Source organism: Typopeltis vanoorti, chromosome 12 (genome assembly GCF_054136105.1).
Source record: "Typopeltis vanoorti isolate ZY-2024b chromosome 12, IOZ_Tvanoo_1.0, whole genome shotgun sequence".
Classification (NCBI taxonomy): domain Eukaryota; kingdom Metazoa; phylum Arthropoda; class Arachnida; order Uropygi; family Thelyphonidae; genus Typopeltis; species Typopeltis vanoorti.
In genome coordinates, this window is record NC_143560.1 from 106,581,136 (window position 1) to 106,606,579 (window position 25,444).

The 25,444-nt window shown below is 34.0% G+C and overlaps 1 protein-coding gene across 1 annotated transcript in view; it reads left to right on the top strand.

Moving 5' to 3' along the window:
• The window catches only part of LOC150101111 (putative 3',5'-cyclic phosphodiesterase pde-5), a 250,271-nt gene that overhangs the window by 101,425 nt on the left and 123,402 nt on the right, over positions 1–25,444 (top strand). Inside the window, exons 3-5 of the mRNA XM_090401842.1 lie at positions 15,680–15,760; positions 15,962–16,117; positions 16,708–16,745. Of these exons, the coding sequence (XP_090257968.1) occupies positions 15,680–15,760; positions 15,962–16,117; positions 16,708–16,745 (275 nt within the window). The remainder of the gene's footprint in view (positions 1–15,679; positions 15,761–15,961; positions 16,118–16,707; positions 16,746–25,444) is intronic.

Sequence of the window (25,444 nt, forward strand, 5' to 3'; positions counted from 1 at the left end):
TTTTAAATTCATACAAAAGTAAATAAACAATCTTCCGTTCATTATACTTAATGTAGAACTGTAGAAGTTTCTGGCCAATACAATGATGTTTTGCATTCTTTTTACTTCCCAGATTCAACATCTTGTAAAATTTACAAATCTCAATTTGAAACAAAAGAGTAAAATATTTGATGTCATTATCGATTATCGTGATTAAAAATAAATAAAGTCAATCAATAAAAATAAATAAATAAAGTAAAAATTTAGAAAAACTAAAATCGTAGGCTATACTTGCTAAGTTTAACATACGACACCATCAACAAATTTTTCCAAAAGTGGTGCAATCTCTGGATTCGCTGTGCCAAGATAAGGAAACTTCTTCAAAGGGGAAGGGTGCTGAGGGTGCTGGAAAGGTTGCTGAATGGAAAGAGTGCTGAGATAATGCAATAGGTGTTGTTTGACATCAGGTAATGAAAATTATCTATCACCTAAAAATATTCACAAACATCCATGAGATTCGAATCCACAGCTTGTGTTACAAAGAAAAGAATGTTGTCTACTCACTACCCAAGCTGGTCACTTTTATTTAGGTTGTTAAGATACTAGCTTTCGAAAGAATGATATTATAGTATATTAATTCACAACTTCCTTCTTTGAAATAAGCCAGAATCTTAACATCCTACATAAAGTTTTGGATGGTGAGTAGAGAGCATTCTTTTCTTTGCAATCAACATGCTGTGGATTCGAATCGCATTGATATTTGCGAATGCTTTTAGGTTATAGATGATTTTCATCGCCCGATGTGAACCAACACCTATTGCATTACTGCCTCTTCGAAGAAGTTTAAATTCTTGGTGAAGGGAATCTAGCGACATTGTGTATTCAACTTGGAGCAAGTTCCTTCAGAAAATTCTATGAGACTAAATTAGATGTATGCTTTCAGACTGCTGAATGTTTCTACAATCATTGAAAAAGAATGTCAAGACAATTTCCGAAAATCAACAATCCTGCAAAGTCCACTGGAAGATCGCTTGCATACAGCCACCGTTGCATCCCACCATTTATATCGAGGAAGTTTCTGAACGTCCCTTTTAACGTAGCATGCTATTACTTCTCTTTCACGTACTCTCTAATTTTCTCTAATACTCAAGAAAGTCTCTCGCGTAACCTTTCTCAGGCTTAGAAATTCAGCGATTTATTTTCGACTTGCTTTGTTTCACTATAGAAAGGTGTACTTAAAATCAAACCACAAGTCAGAAGATCAATACTAGCAGCAAAGTTCAACAATTCTGCTGTCGTTCAATCAACACTATAAAGCTAAACTAATAAGAGAAGTTTAACTGAATGCAGTTCACGAACAAGGAAAAAAAACGTGAAAGGCTAAAGAGATAAAACATTTATAAAATATTAGAAAAAATATTAGAAGTAAATTAAGCAAAATATAGTTTTCAACACAGCCGAATAAAATATACTAAAACTATTATTTAAAAGCATTTGAGTCCAATACTATTGGTTCAACAACGAAACTTTTCTAATATTCGTTCCTTAGCCACAGAAAACCTTTCGAATTAATCTTCGAAATGATCGAAGATTCATAAAAGGCATGTTCGTAATAGTAATATTATTCATAATATAATCATAAGTTGAATCTAGAACAGTTCACAGTGTTTTTGTATGCGCTTTTAAGCATTAGTACCTATTAGATTTGTCCTTATCCTACAATACGTAGGCAAAGTATTCGTCTGAGTTCTATTTTATTGAAAATCAGTATTTGGGATCCTTAAAAAATTGTATTTTTTAAGGATCCCATCACAATATTCATTTCAATTAGTCCATTTTATTCGTAAACTTTTAGTAAAATGATTTGAAATTATAATAATTCCACACCGACTAAATGGAATTAAAAAATGCTATTTCGGACTACCGTTAAAATTTGTGGGGTAATTTCGGCTGGATAACTTTAATGGCAATAAGCAAAATAAAACAATCTTGCAATGCATATGCGACAAAACAGCTCTAGATCCATCACCCAATAAGAAAAAAAATTTAACCCCACCCCTTTTTATGACTGTCTACATTCACTTTCCTTAATAGTTGGCTTGTATACTACAGATATAATTATGCTTAATGTATTTTGACACTAAAATGGTCTCAACCAAACTTGGCCTGACAATTTTTTTAAAGAATTCTAAATATGTACTCTAATAAAATCCGTTCAGTGAAAACAAAAGCCAAGGAATAATGTAAGCACGGATGGGCAGCCGCATAAAAGAAAATCTAAGTGGCCAGGTGTAACAGTTGTCACGTAAAATACGAAGAATTTGTATTCGGCAGTAGCAAAACATTTTATTATTATTATTATTTTTTTTTTTTAATTTATTTTACCGAAGAGTTGAGGCAACAGCGAAAGATAGTTTAGGATAGTTTGCGTTATTAGACTGAAATTATAGGATATATAAGCATAATGAAAATATATTACTGAAATAACATCTTAATGAGAGTTAACTAAAAAGATGGAACAAAATTAAACTAAATGCATTAAATTAAAAATAGAAAGAGCGAAAAATTGGAATGTGGCACATATACAGAAGATATCTGGAGCATATTTACGAAAGAATTATATGAAGAGACAGACGGGATGACACTTTTCATTAGTCATAGTCGCCTTTCCCCCATGCACATAGATAAGCCACTAGGACAGATCCTTATGTGTTTTTTCCCATGCAAAGAAATGGCCGAAGCCATTATCAGTAGTAAAAATAGAAGAACGTTGGATAAAAGTGGAATTCATTAGACATTCCTTAAATATACAGCCCAAAAATACTCAAAGATAGGATAGATTCAATTTTATCATACTATGTATTAATAACATATACCTACATGCTTATTAATACACGTGGATTAATTTAATTAACTGAACGTGAAACTGATTAATTTAAAGAAAAAAATTGCAGCAACTGAAGCAACCTTACCTGTTATTTAACATTGGTTAACTTAGCTTCTATTGAAAGAATTAAAAAAAGGGGAGGGGAGGGGGGAAATTAGTTCCTTGAATTGTAAATGCTAATGTCTTAATCAGCTGTCAGAAGTGTGAGCGTGTATAAAATGTATATACTGTATAGAGTATATTATGTTATGTGACTTCCGCTCATGAAAGTTTATAAATCTATAGGTTGGGCTAAGGACTTTTTGTCTACCTTTTATTAATTTTTATCATATTTTTTGCGTTTTTTTATTCATTTTTTACTTGGTCCGGAAACCCTACTCTAGAGACCAAACATGGAAATTTTCAAGCCACTTCAGGCTTCCAATAAGTGGAGCGGTGGTCTCACGCCGGGCGATGAAATTCATTAACCACCTGAAGACACTCACATACATCCAAGTAGGAATTCGAACCCGCAGCTTACTGATCGGAGAGCAGATACACTAACCACTTGGCCAACCAGTTTATTTATTCGTATGGAGTTTCCACCCTTTTCCTCCCCTGTCCCTACTGGGGCGAATTGAGATTGAGTCCCCTCATGGAGGGTTAAGTATTTATGGCTGTAGATCCGTGTGTGTTCACGGGGTCGGTTTGCCTGCTTATGGGATGAAAAATGGCAGATAAACTAGCGGAAAAATCCTACTTCCCGCGCCCAAGACCAGCTAACTTGGTTATGGCTGAGGAAGATCCTCAAATTCCTCACGTCTTCGACGTGAATCGAACCTGGGACACTCCTTCCCCAGTCATATGGTTGCGAAGCGCACAGCCACTAGGCTAACCGCGCGGACTGTTGCGCGGACTAATGTTGTCCATTACTGGTTGGCCAGTAATGGACAACAACAAATATTAATTTTGCTCGTGTCATTTTGCTTATTGGAGACCTGAAGTTCCTTGGTAAAAATGATCTTGTTTGATCTCAAGAGAAGGGTTACTGGATTATCTACTAATCCACGGTGCATTCGCCATAGGCGGGATTCATTTACAACATTTCGTGAGTGGGATTCATATAAAAAAAAAACAATCTTAAATACTTTTTTTGAAGATAGCGTTCTCTTTCGGTAAAAGCAGGGTCAGATTAATTAATATTTATAGAAACAACTGACACAGTAAATATTTAAATCAAACAATTAAAAACAAAACTAGATCAAGCATATGTAAAGATAGTATCCAACGCTAACCCTTGGTGTACAGATATAATATTATGAGAATATCAATAGGAGGCTACAATATATAAGAAGAACGCAACTTAAGAAAAAGAGAGAGAGAGAGAGAGAGAGAGAGAGAGAGAGAGAATATAGCAATATAAGAAAACAGAAATTATCTGGCTTATCTGTACGAAAAAAGAACGCAGGTGCAAGGGAGATGTGATGTGTAAACACATATATGGTTGGTATTATTGTGTCAAAAAACAGAGAATTTTAAAAGTTCAACGAAACTTTTTAAGGGCACATTCTTCATTAAGAGTATACTGTACTTTGAATACCGAGTTGCGAACTCCTCCGGAAATTAAATATTCTATTTTAAATTCGCTTTGAATACAAAACAAAAGTTTTTTCTTTCTGTCGGAAATGTAGAACAGTCTGAAGACGAAACGCCTCTGAGATGAAAAAGGCTATTTATATGACATTACCGACGGGTGGCGACAGTTAGATCGAACGGAAAGCCAATGAGCTGAAGTAGGTGGCAGGAAATCGTCTAGCAGATGCGGTGCTACAAGAATGGAATATTTTTCTGCGTAGAAACGTTAATGTTTATGAACTACGGAACAAGTGCAAGAGATTTATGCGATTTCGACTTCTGTGGATCTGTCTTCGAGAAGATAATGCACTCTGGCTGTGGGCAGATAATTAAGAAAAGAAATAAGTACTAATTTAATGCCTAAGAAGAACACATACTTCAAACTTGGGCTAGTTATCGGAAATGTCAAAAATAAATAAATAAATAAATAAAATAAAATAAAATAAATACAATCTGATTTTTCAGATTGTTCTAAAATTCTAAGTTTCAAAACACAGGCCACAATTTAATGCATGATTTCCGAAAATAACTCAAACATCTGAATGACTTAGATTCATATGAACATGTTAAAAGGAGACAAACAAATAAATAACTATACATATTTATTTATTTATCCTGAAGCTAGATTTTTTTATAATTTAAATACCACTTAGCGTTCGTTTAATGCTGCCAAACCTATCAGAAGAATTTAGCTCATTTATTATTATTTTAACTCACTGGTAAAGTATAAATATCTCCCCAATCATATTTGGGATAAAAGTGCAGTTTTTGCAGCATCATAATTTTTTGATCATCCTGAGTTACGTTATTTAGCACAGCTTTACACTGTGCTAAAGTAACTAAGGCCACGAGAAGAGTGTATTGTCTATCAAGTGCATATATTCTCAATCCGGTTTATATGTTTTTTTTTTTTTTGGAGGTGGGGGGGGGGGGTATATTTCATTACAACTTCAGCATGGCTGAAGAAAACAGAAACAATCATATATCTTCAAATAAGACAGAGTGAGAGAGGGAGAAAGAGAGAAAAAAAACAATAAAAGTCAGGAAGAAAGTACAATATCCGAGGACATGTCGTGGCCATCGAATGTATTTTTGACGCCTCTACAGTTTCCATGGTAACCAGTCAGTTATGTTCAGAGTTTCTTTTCCTAATCCGCCTCTTTCCTGGGTGTCTCAGCAGGGGTGGAGACTGAAGCACGTAAGAGAATATTTACTTACTGTATCTACCTGCAACACAGCTCCACATCTGGCTTAAACTCTTGACGAGTATAATTCAGTACATTTAGAGCAAATCGGTGAGACAGCATTATGTATTGAAGAGCCAATGTCTTAGGTATGTAATTTTCCTCTTGCACCCCTGTGGTTTTATTTATTTTCACTTTGAGTACCCTTTCATAACAATAAACCAAGCATATGAATACGAGAAACAAACAGTTTCTTTTAGTTATTATTTTGGAAAGACCGATAAGCAACATTTTACTCAAGAAGTAAAAACTTTTCTAATAGCGTTTCATCCATAAATTTTCCGATGATTTGTTTCATCAGAAGTTCAGGTGTGATAACAAATCCTGCACTATCACAACTGGAATGAATATAGCATGCAATTCTTCTATGAAGTTTTACTGGACCCGTTAATTTTTTAGAAATGTTGAGAAACTTACAACTAAGCACTATAAATCTACTGCAACACGTTAAAAAAAACTCTTAAACGCTTGGAAACATAGCTCGTATTCTTTCTCTGTCTATCCCATTCATCTAACAGCAACATTGTATCTCTTTGAACTACTGGATATGAAATTATCATTCAGTTTACTGAAGATCTGATTAGTAATAATATTCAACGTCTACTTTTATACACGCACACTCACTCAGTCGAAATTCCCTTATTTATCGGACATATAATGAAATTGAAAAAGAAAAAGAAAAAGGATCTAAACACAGTTCACCTTCCCCTGGTGAAGGAAACATTTATTTATTCATTTTTAATAGAAGATCTACATTGCGTTGACTGAACTATTAACATTAACAAACGATATATTCATTAAGGCACATAATGAATTTATCTTAATATAAAAATATCTTATCAGAATCATTAAGATAAAACATTCCAAGCTTAAGTAAATACCGATTCTTACTTCATAACTTAAGGGGGACATGAAAACAGTCTCTGTGAAATATGATAATAGAGGTATGATCATGTTTTCATAATCTATAGCATTTAAAGTAAGGAAAGTTTTAGTGTTATCTGATTTTTGTTTTAATGCTACAGCCTTCATATAATGCTATATTATCCGTTTTGATTAACAGCGTTCATGTAATGATCATGCAAAATCAGCTCATGTTTGTCTTTCAACAGAGCTGTTACCCTTCCTTCTTCCCGTACGTAAAAAATTATAAAAATTGTTAAGAAATGTTTAATCTATTTGCCACTTTTCATCAAGCCGAACTGTTCGTCACTGTTTCTTTCGATGCCGTATTTCTGGTGATTTCATAAGTAAAAATCTGTAGTAAACTGCGACCATTTGGCCCCTTTTTTTTTTTTTTTTTTTTCTCCCTTCCATTTATCAGGTCACCTTCCAGCTGGATAAGTCTCCTTCACACTTCGCCAGGATAATTGTCCCATTCTATGCGAGACTTGGAATTTGATGCCGTCTGCACAAAGCAATATTGAAACCTTGGGCGACAGAGACAGCTGCTTATTAAAGAATATTAGAAATATAGTTTTTCTTTTGCTATTTTAATGCAAGAAGCGAGAAATAAATTGAAAAATTGATTCCAATTTCGCGCATTTTGCACTTTGTTAAACTAATCTGAACTTTCTCTTCCTTATCAGCTACCTCTCTCTCTTTCCATGCTGCATTATTTTCAGAAAGGCTTTCCTTCCATGCTGCATTATTTTCAGAAAGGCTTTCCTTCCCTCCTGCCCTCCATACATTCCGGAACTTTGGGTATATTTCTTTACATAGCATATGCTTATGTCTCTCTCTCTCTCTCTATGTGCGTTTGAAACATGCTTAGTAAATAATTATTTTTATTTCATGTTTTTTTTAAATTTCCCCATTTTTACGTCTGTAACAGGGAAAAAAACATTTGAAACGCATGGATAGAAGTGAATCAGAAAACACAATTCAAAATTGACTACGATTTGGTATTCATACCGAAACACACACACACAGAGATAATGCTTACTGAAAATGATAAAGCCTTATTGAAAATAATGCAGCACGAAAAGAGAGGGGTAGCTGATATGGAAGAGAAAGTTCAGATTAGTTTAACAAAGTGCAAATTCGAATATATATTAGCATAACTCTTTCAAAATGTTCTATTACACTGGACTACAGATTTAAAATTCTTTTTTTTTTCTCTTTAAAGAATTAATTGAGATTATTTGGTGTAATGTTATTATACCGGTTAACTGTTCTCGGCAAGTTTGTTAGAGAAAACCCTTCTACCTCCGTATGATAGCGGTTCACTAATTTTCACTTTAAAATTCCTATAAAGGTTCCTGGAATTCATTTTTAGTTGAAAAGCCTTTGTTCCCTTCTATTAGGGAAGAGCAAATCATGGTGGTTCATATGCATTTTTAAACGGTGAATTCGAAAATGAGTTTCATTTTTTTTTTAATCTCGCGTGCCATTGAGAAATGTGCAATTCAACGCAATTATGAAACAAAATTAGATAATAATGTGCATTAATGCATAAGAAAAACGCAATGGCTTACCTTAAATTTTTCAGTTATTGATTTTCCTTTGCAACTGTCTGTGTTGGTTCTCTACGTCCACCAAGAGTTTTGCTGCAGATTCTCCGTGAATTATCTTTTCCTTGATTTTTTTTTTTTTTTTCATTCCACAAATATCTTCATGGAGTCTATCATAGTGAGAATCATCCACATCTGAGGATGGTGGGAAAGAAATCTAGGCAAGATTGAACCATATCTTCAGAGCTATTACAGAAGAGATTTTGCTATATATAAATAGTAAATCTTCAAATTCTTATATCAAATTTTAATGATGAGCAGGTTTTTATTTCCTAAAAAAACGAATCAAACATTCATTTTTATAAACATTTTTTAATTTAAAAATGCCTTATCCGATTCTTGCATTACAGATACGGAAAAAAAATTAAGCTATAGATATTTCAAAACATTGTTATATATGGCTTTAAAGAAATTTTGATTAAGATCAATTTAATATCAAAATATAGAAGGCAAAAAAAAAAAAAAAAACTTGAGTGCTCAAATGATTTTGAAGAGACTCTCTCTCTCTCTCTCTCCATATTTGTTAAAAACTGACAAAAAACGAGATTTTATCAGTATTTTGCATAAAGCGTAGCCCCCTACAGATTTATTTTATATCAAGGCGAATGCATATTTTATTCCTCTGCTCGGAACAGACGAATTTTAATGAACATTTGCTTTTATTTGTGATTTCTATTAGTCTATTTTAATAAAAATCCAAATTCGTTCATTGACATAATTTAATGCCAAAACGACACAAACTTATATCTTTTAACTGACAATAAACAAACTACTTCCATGAATAAGCTAAAAATGAATCTACTTCTATTGTGATAATGAATGAATACTGTAGAAGAATGCTAAATCTTTCTTTCTAAGAAATTTCTCTCTTAATAATCGCAGATTGGCCTATCGATTCTAAGAGTTCATTCCAAGAGTTTTCGATTAACTGCCAAGTCTCTAAATGATAAAGAAGTTGACTTTTAGCAACTGTTTCCATTATTTTAGAAAAGACTCAGGTGAGGAAAAGGGCACTGAATGAGAGTTTGATAGAGGTTTTCCTTCCGTACCATGCAGCGTTTCGAAACCAAATCTGAGGGAATAGGATGATTAATCCTTATTCTCGTATGTCTATATATTGCGTGAACCAAACAAACACACGTAATAACATATAATAAGTTTTAATAAGTAAATATTTCATCCTAAGTATCAAAGGACATCGTCAGTACAGTTAATTCAAACAATACTAGGAATAATATATAGTTAGGGCAGTTAGGGCGCATGATTACAATGGAATTCCAATAGCGTGTTATAGAATTAAATGAAAATATATCTGGAGGGGGAAAAAATAGATTACATTAAAATAAGATAACATATATAAAAAAATTATTATTTTACACAATTTTGTATGACAATTTCCCATACTTTAGGAAAAGCAAGAAGTCATTACGGTTTAGATTTGGTCTGTGAAGTATGGCTTCAGCACTTTCTTTATATAAACGTTCATGTTTATATAAAGATCAATGTAGACGTTTGGTCTTTTTCCAATGGATCCTATGGTTTGGATTTTCAACTCCGTGTTGTGCGAGGCCATATTTCTGCGGTTTGATAAGAGAACGTGGTCTTGATGTTCCGAAATGCGTTTATGAACAGATCTACCTGTCTGTCCATAGTAAGACAATTTACAGGAGCATGGAACCTCGTACATGTCAGGTAGCATCAGAAGTGAGAGTTTGTTTTTAGGAGAAGGTAAGAAGTTGATTGTTACCTATAAACCAATCTGGTTGATTGGTTTGTAGGTATTAGCAAGTTTGTATTTCTTCATAATTTTTTAAAGACGTTCGGAGATTCCTACGGCCTTGTTCTTGTCCTTGGCCTCGCGCAACACGGAGTTGAAAACACAAACCATAGGATCCATTGTAAAAAGACCAAACTTCTACATAGATCTTTATATAAACATGAACGTTTATATAAAGAAAGTGCTGAAGCTCTACTTCACAGACCAAATCTAAACCGTAATGATTTTCTTGCTATTCCTAAAGTATGGGAAATTGTCATACAAAATTGTGTAAAATAATAATTTTTTATATATATTATCTTATTTTAATGTAATCTATTTATGAGCCCTAACTATATGTCATTCCTAGTATTGTTTGAATTAATGTACTGACGATATCCTTTGATACTTAGGATGAAATATTTACTTATTGAAATCTATTACTGTGGTTATTACGTGTGTTTGCTTAGTCATGAATTTTCCACAGGTTTCATTGTATAATAAAGTCTTATTCCTTCACTGGGAACTGACAGCACAGAAGACGGACTTACTAGCCAAACGTCAACTGAAACAGGGTAAGCTACGTGCCAGAATCTATTTTTTAAAAAATTGCAGATGCAATAAACTCATTTCAACGTTTGCTAAACTAAATGAAGTTTTCAAATCACCAGGTGCTCATAAAATCTCTCAGAAGGCAAGCGATTCCATTCCTTAATGCTTAATCCGTTACGAGTTTCTAAACATGAATTGGAAACAAATAATTTAAAAATTAATTAAAAAAAGAATTGATAAAAGTGATTATTAGTGTCTCAAAAAATTTGTGGATCAAAGCATTTGATAAAAGTGTTAATCTACATAAAAAATATCTTAATTTGTTAAATCGATCTAAGAATAATACCAACAAATTACCGACCGAAAAATGGGTTGTCAACTTATCTAACCGTCCACTAACAGAAGATGAATTAAATGTTCTAGCAAGAGGTCATAAGTTTGCCATTTCACCTAAATGCTTTCCATATTTAGATTTTATACACAACATTGAAAGAAACATCGGCCATCTTTCCAGTATTGAAGCCAATAGACTTCGTTTCGAAATAGCCAAAATAATCTATGATGCCAGACCTTCGGACTTGAATATCCCACCATCAGAATTGAAAGCTCTTACCTCCTTAAAACGTAATGAATATATAATCATCACCAGAGCCGACAAGGGAAATACCACTGTAGTTCTAGATACCATATCATACGACCGAAAAATGAATTTGCTACTGCGAGATCGAAATACATGCGCCAAACTTGATTATGATCTTACAAAAAGAGAGCTCAAGAAACTTAACAAGTTACTTGATGAAACCACTTCCTTAGATGAAGAAACAATAAAAAAAAACTCAGGACATACCATGGTAGGCCTCCTAGAATATACGGTTTACCTAAGCTTCACAAGAATAACGTTCCACTCAGACCCATCGTGGATTCTATTAGCAGCCCGACTTAGAAATTATCAAGATTTTTATCTAACCTTCTCCGTCCTCACATATGCAACTCACCCTCATCAATTAAAAATTCAACAGCATTTCACGCAAAATTAAATACATTCAACTGTTGGAAACTGACATGCTAATCAGCTTCGACATTGTCTCCCTCTTTATTAATATTCCCCATAATGAAATGGTAGGCTTGTTAACTAAAAAATTTCCATGAATTATTCAAATTTGTTATCACTGTCCGGTTACTTATCTTGGAAAGAGAAAATTTAGAAGCAAGAGGAAGGAACAGCAATGGGTCTCCCTTATCACCAAACGTAGCCAACCTGTTCCTAAAATACCTTGAAGAAAAAATTTTCACGTTTAAACCCAAACCAAAAGTTTTGCTTCAAAATGTTGAGGACGTCTTTGTCATCTGGGGTCATTCCGAACAAGAACTGCACCTGTTTCTAGATAAAATAAACCTTCTTCATCCTCGCATCAAATTCAGGCTAGAAAAAGAATCTCCACAGAGTGGAGATTCTTTTTCTAGCCTGAATTTGATGCGAGGATGTTTCCTTTCTGGATTTACACATCCAAAGAAAAGAATATGGTTCCATCTTCACTTCTGTCTATCGCAAGCCGACATTTTCAGGTCGCAACATTCACAATTCTTCTGCTCATCATCCATCTCAAAAATTTGGCATCATTAAATCAGAGCACACATCTTCTGCCCCTCTGAAGAATCTCTAAACAAAGAATTGGAAATAATCAAAAATACAGCCATACTAAATGGATACAATCTTAAAACAACTCAAAAAATCATTAGTCACTTCCCCACACATCAACCTAGACAAGAACAAGGCCGTAGGATTCCCATACCTTATGTCAAAGGCATCTAAGAACGTTTTTCAAAAATTATGAAGAAATACAAACATGCTGCTGTCTACAACTTGCTACCTTTTCCTAAAGACAAACTCTCACCTCTGATGTTGCATGGCGTGTACGAGGTTCCATGCTCCTGTAAATTGTCTTACTATGGACAGGCAGGTAGATCTGTTCATAAACGTATTTCGGAACATCAAGACCATATCCGTCTTATCAAACTGCAGAAATCTGGTCTCGCACAAAACGGAGGTTGAAAAACCCAAACCACAGGATCCATTGGAAAAAGACCAAACTTTTACATAGATCTTTATATAAACATGAACGTTTATATAAAGAAAGTGCTGAAGCCCTACTTCACAGACCAAATCTAAACCGTAATGACGTTTTTGCTATTCCTAAAGTATGGGAAATTGTCATACAAAATTGTGTAAAATAATAATTTTTTTATATATGCTATCTTATTTTAATGTAATCTATTTTTTTTCCCTCCAGATATATTTTAATTTAATTCTATAACACGCTAATGGATGCATATTGGGATTCCATTGTAATCATCAGCCCTAACTGTATGTTATTCCTAGTATTGTTTGAATTAACTGTACTGACGATGTCCTTTGATACTTAGGATAAAATATTTACTTATTAAAACTTATTACTGTGGTTATTACGTGTGTTTGTTTAGTTTTCATTGTACAATAAAATATATATTGCGTGAGCTCATTTGGCCAGTTTGCCTGTTTTGCTGACGAAATCCAAATTTCCAGAATAAAAACGTATGAGACCAGCTACCTCATCTTCAAGTGAACAGCTCTGATAAAGGTTCTTCGCATCGTAGAAGGCAACGTCGAAACGGACCTGAGCTACGGCGCCTCTGAATTTGAAGATAGATTTTATTTATTTATTTATTTTATTTTATTGTGAAATGTATGATTATAGGCTTGATTCTGGAGTATAGTTTTAATTACGAATGGAAATACCATCAGGACAGGAGATATTTTCCGTATTTAAGAACATACGGTATTCAAGGTATCTAGGGCATTCAAGATTATTCTGATGAGTTGCCTTGAATATCTATGCAGGAGCTGAAGAAGAATGATGCAGGAGGTCAGCGGTTAGTTTCGTTGTGACGTTACAGTAATATTATCCCGATGAGATAGGGCGAGACAAGCGGAAGCACATAAACAGTTACAGTAAAGCATGCAGTTGTATGATTCAATGTAGCCAGAGAATGAATTTGTCTCAAACACTTGCAATATGCTGAATTTTTTTCTTAAGTTGCATAGCCATACTTGCAGAAAAACCAAAGCTTGGATAGTGGGTAGGAATTTTGAATGGTGTGGAAAATAGGTCTTCGTTCCAGTAAGAACAATTCCTGCAATTCGATCAAAACAAATGTTTGGATCAAGGATAGTGGATTCAGTGGTCTGGCCATGGAAAAAGAGAATCAGAACATAAAAAACACCAAGTCGACTGGAATAAGATACAAGGATTTTTACTTGCTTACCACGCCTGTGGTGTGTTTCAATTTACAATGCTTCTCTGATACAAGAACTAATCGTTAAAGTTACAAACTAGTCTAAAAGTTACAAAGGTTTTTAAAATTTTCGAAATATACTTATCCTTTCCAAAAATATCTGGATGTTTATGAACTATTACTAGCACGTTGGCTGAAGTCATGAAATCAAGAAAGTATATCGTAGTGACGTGACTCACATGAAAAAAAGAGAAAAGAAAACTTCTTGCCATGTTCGATTCGTTTCAAAGAATCGAGTGGGCAATCCACTCATACGGAATTCTAAGAATAAGGACTAAACTCAGCTGTTTGTATGGAAATCCCTAATTAGATTTTGTATCTTGGGTGTCGATGATTGAAACTTTTCAATCATCGACACCCAAGACAAGCAATACGAGAAACAGACCGACAATAGATGATGTTATATATGCAACACGAAAACGGCCGTCATTCATTGCTCTATTATCAGCGATTCATGTATTCCAGTTTCTATACAATTTCAGTATTAGTTTTCCCTCCGAATTTGTTTTAAGATCAGCTGCCTTGATACAGCAGCAGTGTCGACAATCCATTCTGCATTATTCACGCTATAATAAATCCCAGTTATTCTTATACAGTGGCCATAAAATATTGTGCAATGAAATATAAACTAATAAAAAATTACTATTAGTCAAAAATTACGGTGCTGAAAAAATTATAAGTGGGTTTTAGAGTTCAGCGTCAAAAATGCATTTAAGAAAGGAATTCATTTTTACAGTGTTATTTGTTAGATCTCGAATACAATGCCATTATTTTTCTGTCTTCTACATATCTTAACTGCAAATTCTAATTTATAAACATAATAGCAATCTGGGATTGATGCGTATTGTTATGATTATTATAACTGATTTATAATCATTTGTATTTATTTATAAGATGTTGCAGATTTTGTTTTCCTCTAGACGTTTTCTCATCCAGTTTTTCTTGTCTCTATACATAAACCAGCATAGAGTCAAGAACTGAATTTCGTCTAAAACATGAAAAACTTTATAAGAACCTATTTGGATAACGAGTTAGCCTATCGTACTAGACAGCAGGATTCCGCTGAAAATACAAGACACATTTTTTACCGGTTTCATGTTCTTAGTAGTTTCGCACCATTTAAACCAGTCCGAAGTGAGCTTAATATCTTCTGTTTTGACAAGTTTAATATTCAAATTTTTCCTTAATAAAGTAGTCCAGTCCCCATAGCTTATAAAGAAGACAAAAATTTAAAAATTACAAACAAGAATTTAGCGAAACATGTGCAGTTAATTGTTCTGATATTTAAATTCATCTGTAAATGGAACAGAATGTTGTATCATATGTAGTTAAAGAAAAAAATTACGTTTTTTTTTTTTGAGCTCCTTTCCGTCCGAATTTGCAATTTCATTTCATTTTTTTAATGTTTTAAAAATTTCTGAATCTGAAATTGGATGCTAAGAATAGCTTGTAATAACGCACACACGGAATGGACAGTAATTTACGAACTAAACAGACCACAACAGAAAATACTAGTAAAATAGCGTATCCGAAAGATAATTACAGAGCACTCCGCAAAGGTATATTACAAACGTCAGTTGTCGGATTTCTCTCACTGTGACGTCAACCGTTTGCTATTACAGTACTTGTTTCACGTTCTAGCTTGGAATGACAGATGAAAATTACGTCACTTAGATATCATATCACACAAAATGGCATTGTTTCTGATATGATATCTAAAAAAAATATAAAAAAAATACAATAAATAAAATATGTTATGCTGTACCGTACAATATATATATATTTATTATTTTTTTTACAGATTCAGGCAGGTATGTACGAGGAAATAATAGAAACTCGAGGATAATGAGAAGTTGTTCTCAAGACTGTATAGAACGATCAGGTGAGAGAAATTTTTTAAAATATATTTTTAATGAAAATTATGCGATATTAATACGGCACTAGAAAAAAACTGAAATTATGAATAAATAAAGTCTGATTTTATGACACACACACACACACACACACACACACACACACACACACACACACACACACACACACACACAGTATATTTATTTAATGGCCACGTTTCTTTATTTAGAAATAAATCCTAAAGTGGTGACAGATTTTCTTCAACAAAATCCCGACTTCATGGAAGAATATGTTATGGAAAATATAGATCTGGAGCTTCTGGAGAGGTGGATCATAAGGAAAACGCAAAGACTTAAGAGGGCGCAGTCGGCAGAAGTGAACAGTGGTAAGCAATTAACGATGGTTTTTTAAATTTTAAACATATGCAATAAAATAAATCGAGTTTTCTACTCCTTCAGAAAACAAGCAGTTTTCTGTTCCTTCCGCTCCTTCAGAACAGAAAACCAAAACCAGGTATATTATCAATTTATTTACAAAAATAGCTGCTTTTCCTTTTGCTTAAAAATGTCACAGTAAAATTAAAGTAATAGCGACGTGATAAGAGCGTTCAAATTGTGTAGCGCCTTCATCAGTTGGCTTGGAATTGCACAAGGAGCGACACTTTTTTTTTCGTCTGTTAAACTTTGTCATCATTATGATCACCTAATAAAAAAAAAAAAGGCTTCTCCGAGGTCATGTTTTTTTTTTTTTTTCCCCAGTAGTTCAATACCTATCAATACAACTGATATCAAAGATTATTCGCATCACAAACGCTCATACTAAATTTTTACTTTATAGTTTAAATATATAATTAAAACTTGGATATATTTATAGATCCTCAGGCTGCATAATATATATATATATATATTAATTAAGTAATTAATTTAAAATACAGAACATTTCAGTGTGCTCTAATAAGCGTTATTCTTTTCACAGGCAGAGGAGCCAGAAAGACAAGTCTGTCGAGATGGAAAGTAAATAATATCTTTTTTGTTCTTCTTTATTTATAGTATATTTGAAAATTATGGCAACAATGAACTAGTGAATTTTAATTCTTTACTGTGCATATATGACACAGTAAAGAATTAAAATTGGTTTCTTTGAGATCATTTACAGTTAGTTTCTTTGAGATATTTCAAGGATGATTTCTTTGGGATGATTTATAGTTGGAATCTTCGGGATATTTCAGGAAACTATTCCGGATGTTAGTGCCTTTATAGCGCAGTCAGTAGCGTCGACACCCTTTGGCTGTTGAGATCGGGATTCGAATTACGCCTGGAAACCAAGAACGTAACTGATTTTCAGCTAAATGCATATTAATTGATTTCATAAAGAGGTGGAATGGTTTTTCCTTCCAGAACCTCTGGTCTGTCTCTTTAAAAACAGGCAAACCAGTTAGAGAACACACGCACCGGCAAACATAGCAGACTATTGAGATACGATTCGCCGTTCGTATTATTGCACAAATGTAGTTTATATGAAGACAGATTTACTTGGCTTCATGTAAACATGCTTGTCCAATGATATATTTCACTTAGAATTATGACGTCTTCACTTTAAAAAAAAAAAAAAAACACGTTACAGAAACCGTTAGGGGAAGGATGATATCAAGTGACAAAATAGTTTAGGAACACAGATAATTAAGGAAAAAATAAACAGGGTACGGGGTTTACTTCAGCAAGTTAGTCTATTTTTGGAGGAGAGATGGTTCACTAAAGTTATAGGCACTTAACCAGATAAAAATTCATTACGATCTTCGTATTCTAAACAGGTTTCCAATAATTTTTTAACCAAAGGACTTTTTTTTTCTCAGAGACGCATTATGTTAATCTAATTAAATTAAATTATTATATTAATGAAACATTACCATATATATATATATATGGTAATGTTTCATTAATATAATAATTTAATTTCCACACACACACACACACACACACACACACACACACACACACACACACACACACACACACACACATGTGTGTGTGTGTGTGTGTGTGTGTGTGTGGAAATTTTTTTTACATTGGGTATATTATACGTTAAAGATACCAAGAAATTTTATACTTGTTTTTTAATCCTTATCCCAACTAAGCAAAAAACAATGTTTTGCGCGTGAAATATATTGACGTCGAAGCTACTTGTAAATAGAGGTTAATGACTTCGTATCACTTGCCTTAGTATGATCCCATAATGCAAAGCACACCCCTTCCTTTCGGACGTGTATAATGCAATGCATCATGGGAAGGACCACTACCCAGACCAGTTTCAACCTTTACTGAGGTCTCATCAGTGGAAGCCAGACCCGGAGAGATACCAAGGTTGAAGTAATGCAGAAGTCATATATATCTCCTATACAAGTAGACAAAAGGTGCTTTGACCTTATTAATAAAGAAATCTCTAGATGAGACAGAGATGGAAAGTTTTTTTACCTTGGGTGTATTATACGTTAAAAATACCAAGAAATTTTATACTTGGTTTTTAATCCTTATCCCAGTCTGGATAGTGCATTATACACGTCCGAAATGTGTGTATGTGGGGGGGGGGGGGCTTTGCATTATGGGATCATACTAAGGCAAGTGACATGAAGTCGTTAGTCTCTATATACAAGTAGCTTAGACGTGAATATACGCGCAAAACATTGTTTTTTTGCTTAGTTGGGAAAGAATCATAAATAGTTTTGTTTAAGACGGCGATTATCCTATCATAGTAATAACACAATGCTTGAATATCGTAGGTAGAAAATTAGTCAGTGATGTTTTCCAAGTCAGCAGACTAAGACGGATGCGATGACATATTTCCATGTTACCGTGGTAAGGGGAAAAAATACAAAAAAAAAAAAAAAGTCAGTTGCCATCTATACATCAGCTACTGGTTCATAGACCATATATTTCCATATGCCGGAAAGTAAAAGCAGGTAGGCTAATGAGAATTAAAAAAAAAAAGGAAAGGTAAAAAGTGTATAACGTAATAAGGAGTTCAAGCAAGTTAACGAGCAAGGATGCCTCCCTCTCCCCCTCATAGTTTAGTATCTAAGAAACAATTTTGAAAGGACAAGAGCGCCGATGCTAGCAGCAATCTTGTAGTGATTGATATCAAATTAGTAACTTTATATATATATATATATCCTCCACACCTGAGAGGTTTTAGAACCAATTGGTATAAGAAATGACATTTAATGACTCTATTTTAGCTGGACAGAATAGAGAAAGCATAGAACCTGAAAATATGCTACTTTTCGTAAAGGGAGGGTGACTCATTCACTCATAAATAATTCCCGTAACGCAGCAATGAAAATAAAAATTAAAACAATAAAAACCGTTCGAACCTTTTACAATCAAAATTTCAATAATGAATTACAAATACATAATGCATTGAATTACTACGGAATGAATAAAGATAAAATGATTAAGAGTGAATTGTAGTGAATATTAATTAAGGCGCTATGGCCACATAAAATGAAGAGTATGGTTTTCTTTTTTTTTTCTTTTCAATACAAATTTTGCTTTTCCGTGCAGATTAATTAAAAGCATTCACTGTTTAGTGCCATTCCCATTACATTCTCATTAAAATAAATCTATTTCGGTCGCGCCATTTAAGAAGATACATTATTCACCGTTAAAATAATGAAAGTGATTAAGCCTACTCGTTAAAGTGAGAGAGATTATTATGATAGGGAAAACATTAAATTTATTTCTGCATTTTAAGTGCTGGCACTCACAGCTGAAAATGTTTTCGCCTTTCGTTAAGAGGCCATGTGATTGATTAGATTTGGAAATGTAATTGCGCTTAACTTGTTTGTAATAATTAAGAACTCAGCCACGAAAATTGTAGCTTGTCTGCTTAATGTGACACTATGATAGTATGGAAATTACTTAGTTTTATGATCCTTTCACAGGAGAGATGAGCGCTTTCACTTTCTCTGGTAATCAGAGCCATGCAATTAACGAAGACCTTGCTCCATATTATGCACTTACTTCATTCTTATCACTTAATTGCACTGCAGACTGGAATTATGTGTGCAATACTACTCGAGAAACTCCACATTTGAAGTTCTTTTTCGAAATCTGGAAGAGATCAGTGAGAGAGAGAGAGAGAGAGTTAACCCGATTAATTCTATAGTCTGCCATGTCTTTTAGTGCTGTGTTCTTCGTCCAATTTGTCTGTTTTGCAGAGGTAAGAACCCAAGTTTCCAGGAGGAAAACCTTTCCATAAACAGTAGTTGAGACTGTTTAGAAGTCTCAACTTTTTTTTTTTAACATGGGTATAGGAGAATGACATACAAGCATTGAAATAATACACTAGTGTTATTTCAGTGCTTGTATGTCATTCTTTATTGACTGATAACGTCTGAACCAGACTGAGTCTTTCTTCTTTTTGCATTTACTTAACACTAAAAGAATTTAAAATATTTCAAGGAATATCAAATCGTAAAATGAAATAAAAAAAAAAAACAGGAAGATGGCAATGTTCTAGTGGTATAGGGACAATCGTGCTAAGTAACCTCCTTCCCAATACTATATGTCTACCAGCTGAATCAAAAGTTTATTATTTAGATAAGTCTTCATATTTGAGTAGCTTTTTCTGCAAATAATTCTCGAAAAAAGCGATAATTATAATTTAAAAACGGAGATGACTTCCCCTTTCTTTTAAATCCGCGTATCAGTCAGTATATAATACAGTTAACGACTATCAGCATATATTTTCTAAGAAATCTTGAAAACAATGACTGGAATACTACGGTATGGATAATATGACCAAAGTATTATTTAGCAGCTTGTGTTGACCTTATACTTGTAGAAAGAATAACTACATGACATGTCTCTACATCAATAAATCATTAACTGCTTTAATAGATCTATCAAGTTTCGCCGATTCTTAATCAGCATCTTTAGGACCTTGGTCATAACAGCAATAAAATATATGATAATGTGAATTAAAGAAATTAATAAGATGAAACTACAGCATGTAGATAGAGGTTTGCTAGAAAAAGATGAATAAATTTTATCTCGACTAAACACTCGCACATCGGATACATATTGATGCAGTTCCTCTGTCGCTTCTTTCGATCTTACTATGTGGCTGTTATTATGAACTATCCTCGTTTATAATATCGTGTTTTTCCTTTACTGTACAGAATGTAAAATTGGATTTTGCTATGCATTGAATTAATTATTGATCTAAGTATCGTTTTCATTTGTGTTGACTGATTCTAAATTCAAAGTGTGGAGCATTAATTAAATTACTGTCATATATCAACAGACCCCGCGCTACCAACTGTTTCTAATAATCCTCTAAAGCGGTGATTCTTAACTAGTGGGAGACAATCCCAAAACGGTCACGAAAAAAAAGTCACTGGTGGAAATATCAAATGATTGCCGTTAAAAGAAAATATTTGTATACAAATATTACTAACAAAACAGTTTTTTTTAAAATCGAAAATGATTATTAATATTTATAACTAAAATGCTTTTACTGGAAGAGCTGGCCCTTCGTAGCCACTTATTTTGTTGCTTTTCCTCCCCCAAAATAATATTTGTATAGTGTTAAATTGGACTCCAAAACAGAACAATTGAAAACAAAGCGCAATTTTGCCTAAGCTAAGGCTGGCTGTGCGTTCTTGAACGCACAGCCGAGTCCTCTCAGCAGAAATCACTGTTGCTATGGAAACATCACACGTGTCCCGTTCAACGTGACTATTTTATTTTACAGAGTGATTAATAAAAATCGTCTTAGTTCCTTAGCGAAATTTGTGTTTAATTGTACTAATTTATCAATAAATGATTCTAACCCAAAACACAATCATGAATCTCATTTTTCAACACTAATAGATTTAAATGCTTATTTTTCATAATACTAACTGAAAATAACTGTAACATTAAATAGCGAAAGGCGTTATTTAGAATCTTCGTGGAGAATTATTCTTTTATCATATTCTTTACTCCCATTTATTAGATAGAGAAAAAGAGCGAGAGGACGGAATAAATCTTTTAGCCAGAAAATGGGATAAAAAAAAACGTTAAGATATACTGCTTTAAAGAGAAAGGACATAAAAAAAAAACTCAACCGTTCAACAACAGTGATGAAAAATGGAGCAGTCATATTTCCAACTACGAAATTTTGAAAATGTATAGTGCATTTTATTACTGCAATTGGCCTAAAGATCAGATAATCTGGAAATATATTCCAATGATGAGACATGGAACTTTTCAAGCCGTTTTTTGACTCCAGTGAGCAGAGCAGAGACAACTCTGGCAATGAAATTCATTTCTTATCTGAAGAAAGACATTCATATGCTATCTATTCAGCTTACTCAGCCCGGCTTTCAATTCTCAGTCATGTTCACCATTTCTCTGCTTTTAATTTATCATCAGCATCCAGCAGCAATAAATTATAGTTAGTTCGATTCATACTAAGTGATAAGTGAATAAATCTTTTCGTCAGAAAATGAAATAAACAAGTTAAGATATATTACTGTAAAGAGATAGGACACAAAAAAGAAAGAAAGAAAAACTCTCGACCACTTTGCAAATGGCCACTGCAAGATGGGAAATGGACCAATCCAGGACGCCATTAATCAGGGCGAAGATCTCTGGCAACGAAATTCATCTGTCACATAAAGACATTCAGATGCTATCTACTCGTCCTAAGGCCAATTTCAATTCCCAGTCATATTCATAATTTCTTTGCTGTTGATTTATTCTCAACATCTAGCAGCAATAAATTACGAGTTAGTTAGTTAGGGCTATGAGATCTCAGTTTCTGTACGAAACAGTGGGGGTTTCTAGAAAAAAGATCCCATTGTACCTTCTACAACCAGCCTATTGATCGCGCCATGGAGCCATAATTTCCAATATCTGCAGGATAACACATCGCAAGTTATGCTGTAAACTGTTAATAATGCTACAATTTCAAACTTTCTACTGATTTTAAATTCCTTTATTCGATACTCAGTCCAGCAGCGTGTTCACACAAGCAGAACATTTACTGTTGCAATCGCTATCGAGCACAAGCGCAAGTTGTGTTAGCGGGTTAATTCCAAACATCATTTCCTAGAGAATTTCTAAATGCACGAGATTCTTAATCGTATTAAAATGAGTTAGTTTCGGATTAAAAGCATCAGTAATAATCCTTTCGGAATGAGAGAATTACTCGAGTGTGTTTAACATTTAGTTTTCAAGAACATTCTGGACAATTCACATGATTTAAGCGATGTCTTGTTAATCTGGAGATTAGGAATGCCAACGATCTGTTCGCGGAGAGCGACAGATAGAGATTACATTATTGCAAGGACAAGAGCTGTGTAGTGTGATTTAAATATTCATGCTGTATACCGATTAAACGCTTCAGCAGCTATTATAAATGACCAGTCTAAAGCATACTGTATTAAAGCGAATTGTTTGTTATACTCATTGTTCATCAATAGCGGCGTATAAAAATCTCATTCCGGAAAAGAGTGGGAAAGACAATTAAGGTGTTTTAACGCTACTAGTATGTAAACTAATGTCAGATAATTATTATCGGGTACATTTCACAAAAGGCAAACCACATATTAGATTTGTTTGTTTGTTTGTTTGTTCGTATGAATGTCGCCATTCGATTCTGGATGGATGGATTTTATTAAACTGGTGCTTAGAATCCTTATTTTATTTATTTATTTATGTTTCGAGTTATTCAATTTTTGTTTTGATTAGACATCGTTTGCAAAGACAACTCTAACACAATACTTCGAAATATTACAAAGTAATAACGTCATTTTGTTTAATTGAATTTAAGGGGTGCTTAAGGGTCAAAGCTGTATAACTGAGAGGAGACCTCCACATAGCCTTTAAAGGAATGCGGAGAACCGACCAGGGCTTCTGACCTAATGTCCAATCCTCACCTTCTCGTGGTGCACCCTGTTGGGTATCTACTTTGATACTGAACGAACGAGGATGGGCTGGCAATTTGGGATTTAGCCGACCAAATTGTATTCTTATTGGTTAAACCAAAATAAAAAATGATGGTACAACATGACAAAATTTCATGCCGGCTGGGGCGTCGCCCGGTTAAACAAGGCTCCCGTTGTTTTCGCCAGGGTACCAGGGCGAACAGTCAGCTACTGGAACAAATCTGAAAACAAACCCCAACTCAACATCACCAGAGTTAAAGATCGGTACTATCAACGTAAGAAGCATGAATGGCAAAGAAATGGAGCTAGCTGAGGAATTAGATAAGTACCAGATCGACATAATAGGGGTGACTGAAACAAAAAAGACCATAACTGGTGAGATCTTTCTGAGCAATAAATACAAAATGTTATATTCAGGCAATGACAATCAAGGAAAAGAAGGAGTAGCCATAGTATTCAACACAAAATACGAGGCTAATCTTCTTGAATGGCAGTCAGTCTCAAGTAGAGTAATGTGGGCAAATATGAGAATGGGGAACTGGACAATGAGACTTATTTGTGCCTATGGTCCCACAGAAGGTTCTACTAAGGTAGAAGTGGAGGAATTTTTTGAGGCTTTAGAAAAAGCAACTGACACAATGAAAAAGGAAAAGTTGGCCCTTGTTGGGAATCTAAATAGCAGAGTAGGAAATGATTGTGAGACATACAAAAATATTTTGGGAAAATTTGGAGAAAAGAGCAAAGCTAATAATAATGGCAAATATCTGTTGGATTTCTGCTCAGGACATGGACTGGTTATTACTAACACCATGTTCCAACATAAAAATGTGCACAAATTCACATGGAGAGAAGAGGCTAGGAATAAGAAAAGTCTCTTTGACTATGTTATTGTTGATAGTGATGTTTTCTCTCTGGTGCAGGACACCAGAGTGTACAGAGGATTTGAAATTGGAAGTGATCACTATTTAGTCTTGAGCAGGATAAAATTGAATTTCATATTGAAAAGAATAACATGTAAGAAAGTTTTAAAGCGAATAAAAGTTGAACAGCTCTCAGATGTGAACTGTAGACTAAAATACAGAAAGATTATTGAAAAGAAAATGAAAGAGATTGAGAACAGGAATCAAACCTTGGAGATTCAGTGGCAAACTCTGAAGAAAACATTGATTGATTCTGCCAGAGAGGCATGTGGTGAGGTTGTGTGCAAGGATAAAAAAATCAGAACTCCCTGGTGGACACAGGAAGTTAAAGAGGCAGTGAAGGAAAAGAAGAAAGCATATCAAAAGTTCCTGGCAAATAAGTCAGCTTTTACTCTTACAGAATACAGAGACAAATGTAAGAAAGCTAAACAGTGTGTAAAACTAGCTAAACAAAAGTCATGGGAGGACTTTGGCAAGAATATAGAAAATAAATATCAAGAAGGTGGCAAAATATTCTGGAGGTTGTTGAAGAAGCTTAGGAATGGAGGAAAGAGTGCTGTAAAAGGAGTTAGAGATGATAAAGGTGACATGAAAACAGGAGGAAAATATATCCTTGAAGTATGGAGTAATTACTTTGAAAAACTGCTAAATGAAACAAGCAGTGATGACAGCATAGTGATAAAAAACACTGACCAGACATGCAGTCAGGAATACATATCCATACTTGAAGTGGAAAGAGCCATCAAGGGCGTGAAATGTGGAAAGGCGGCGGGAGTAGATGATATTCGACCGGAAATGCTGAAGTATGGTGGTATAAAAGTCTTACAGTGGCTGCACTGCATAGTTCAGAAAGCCTGGACAG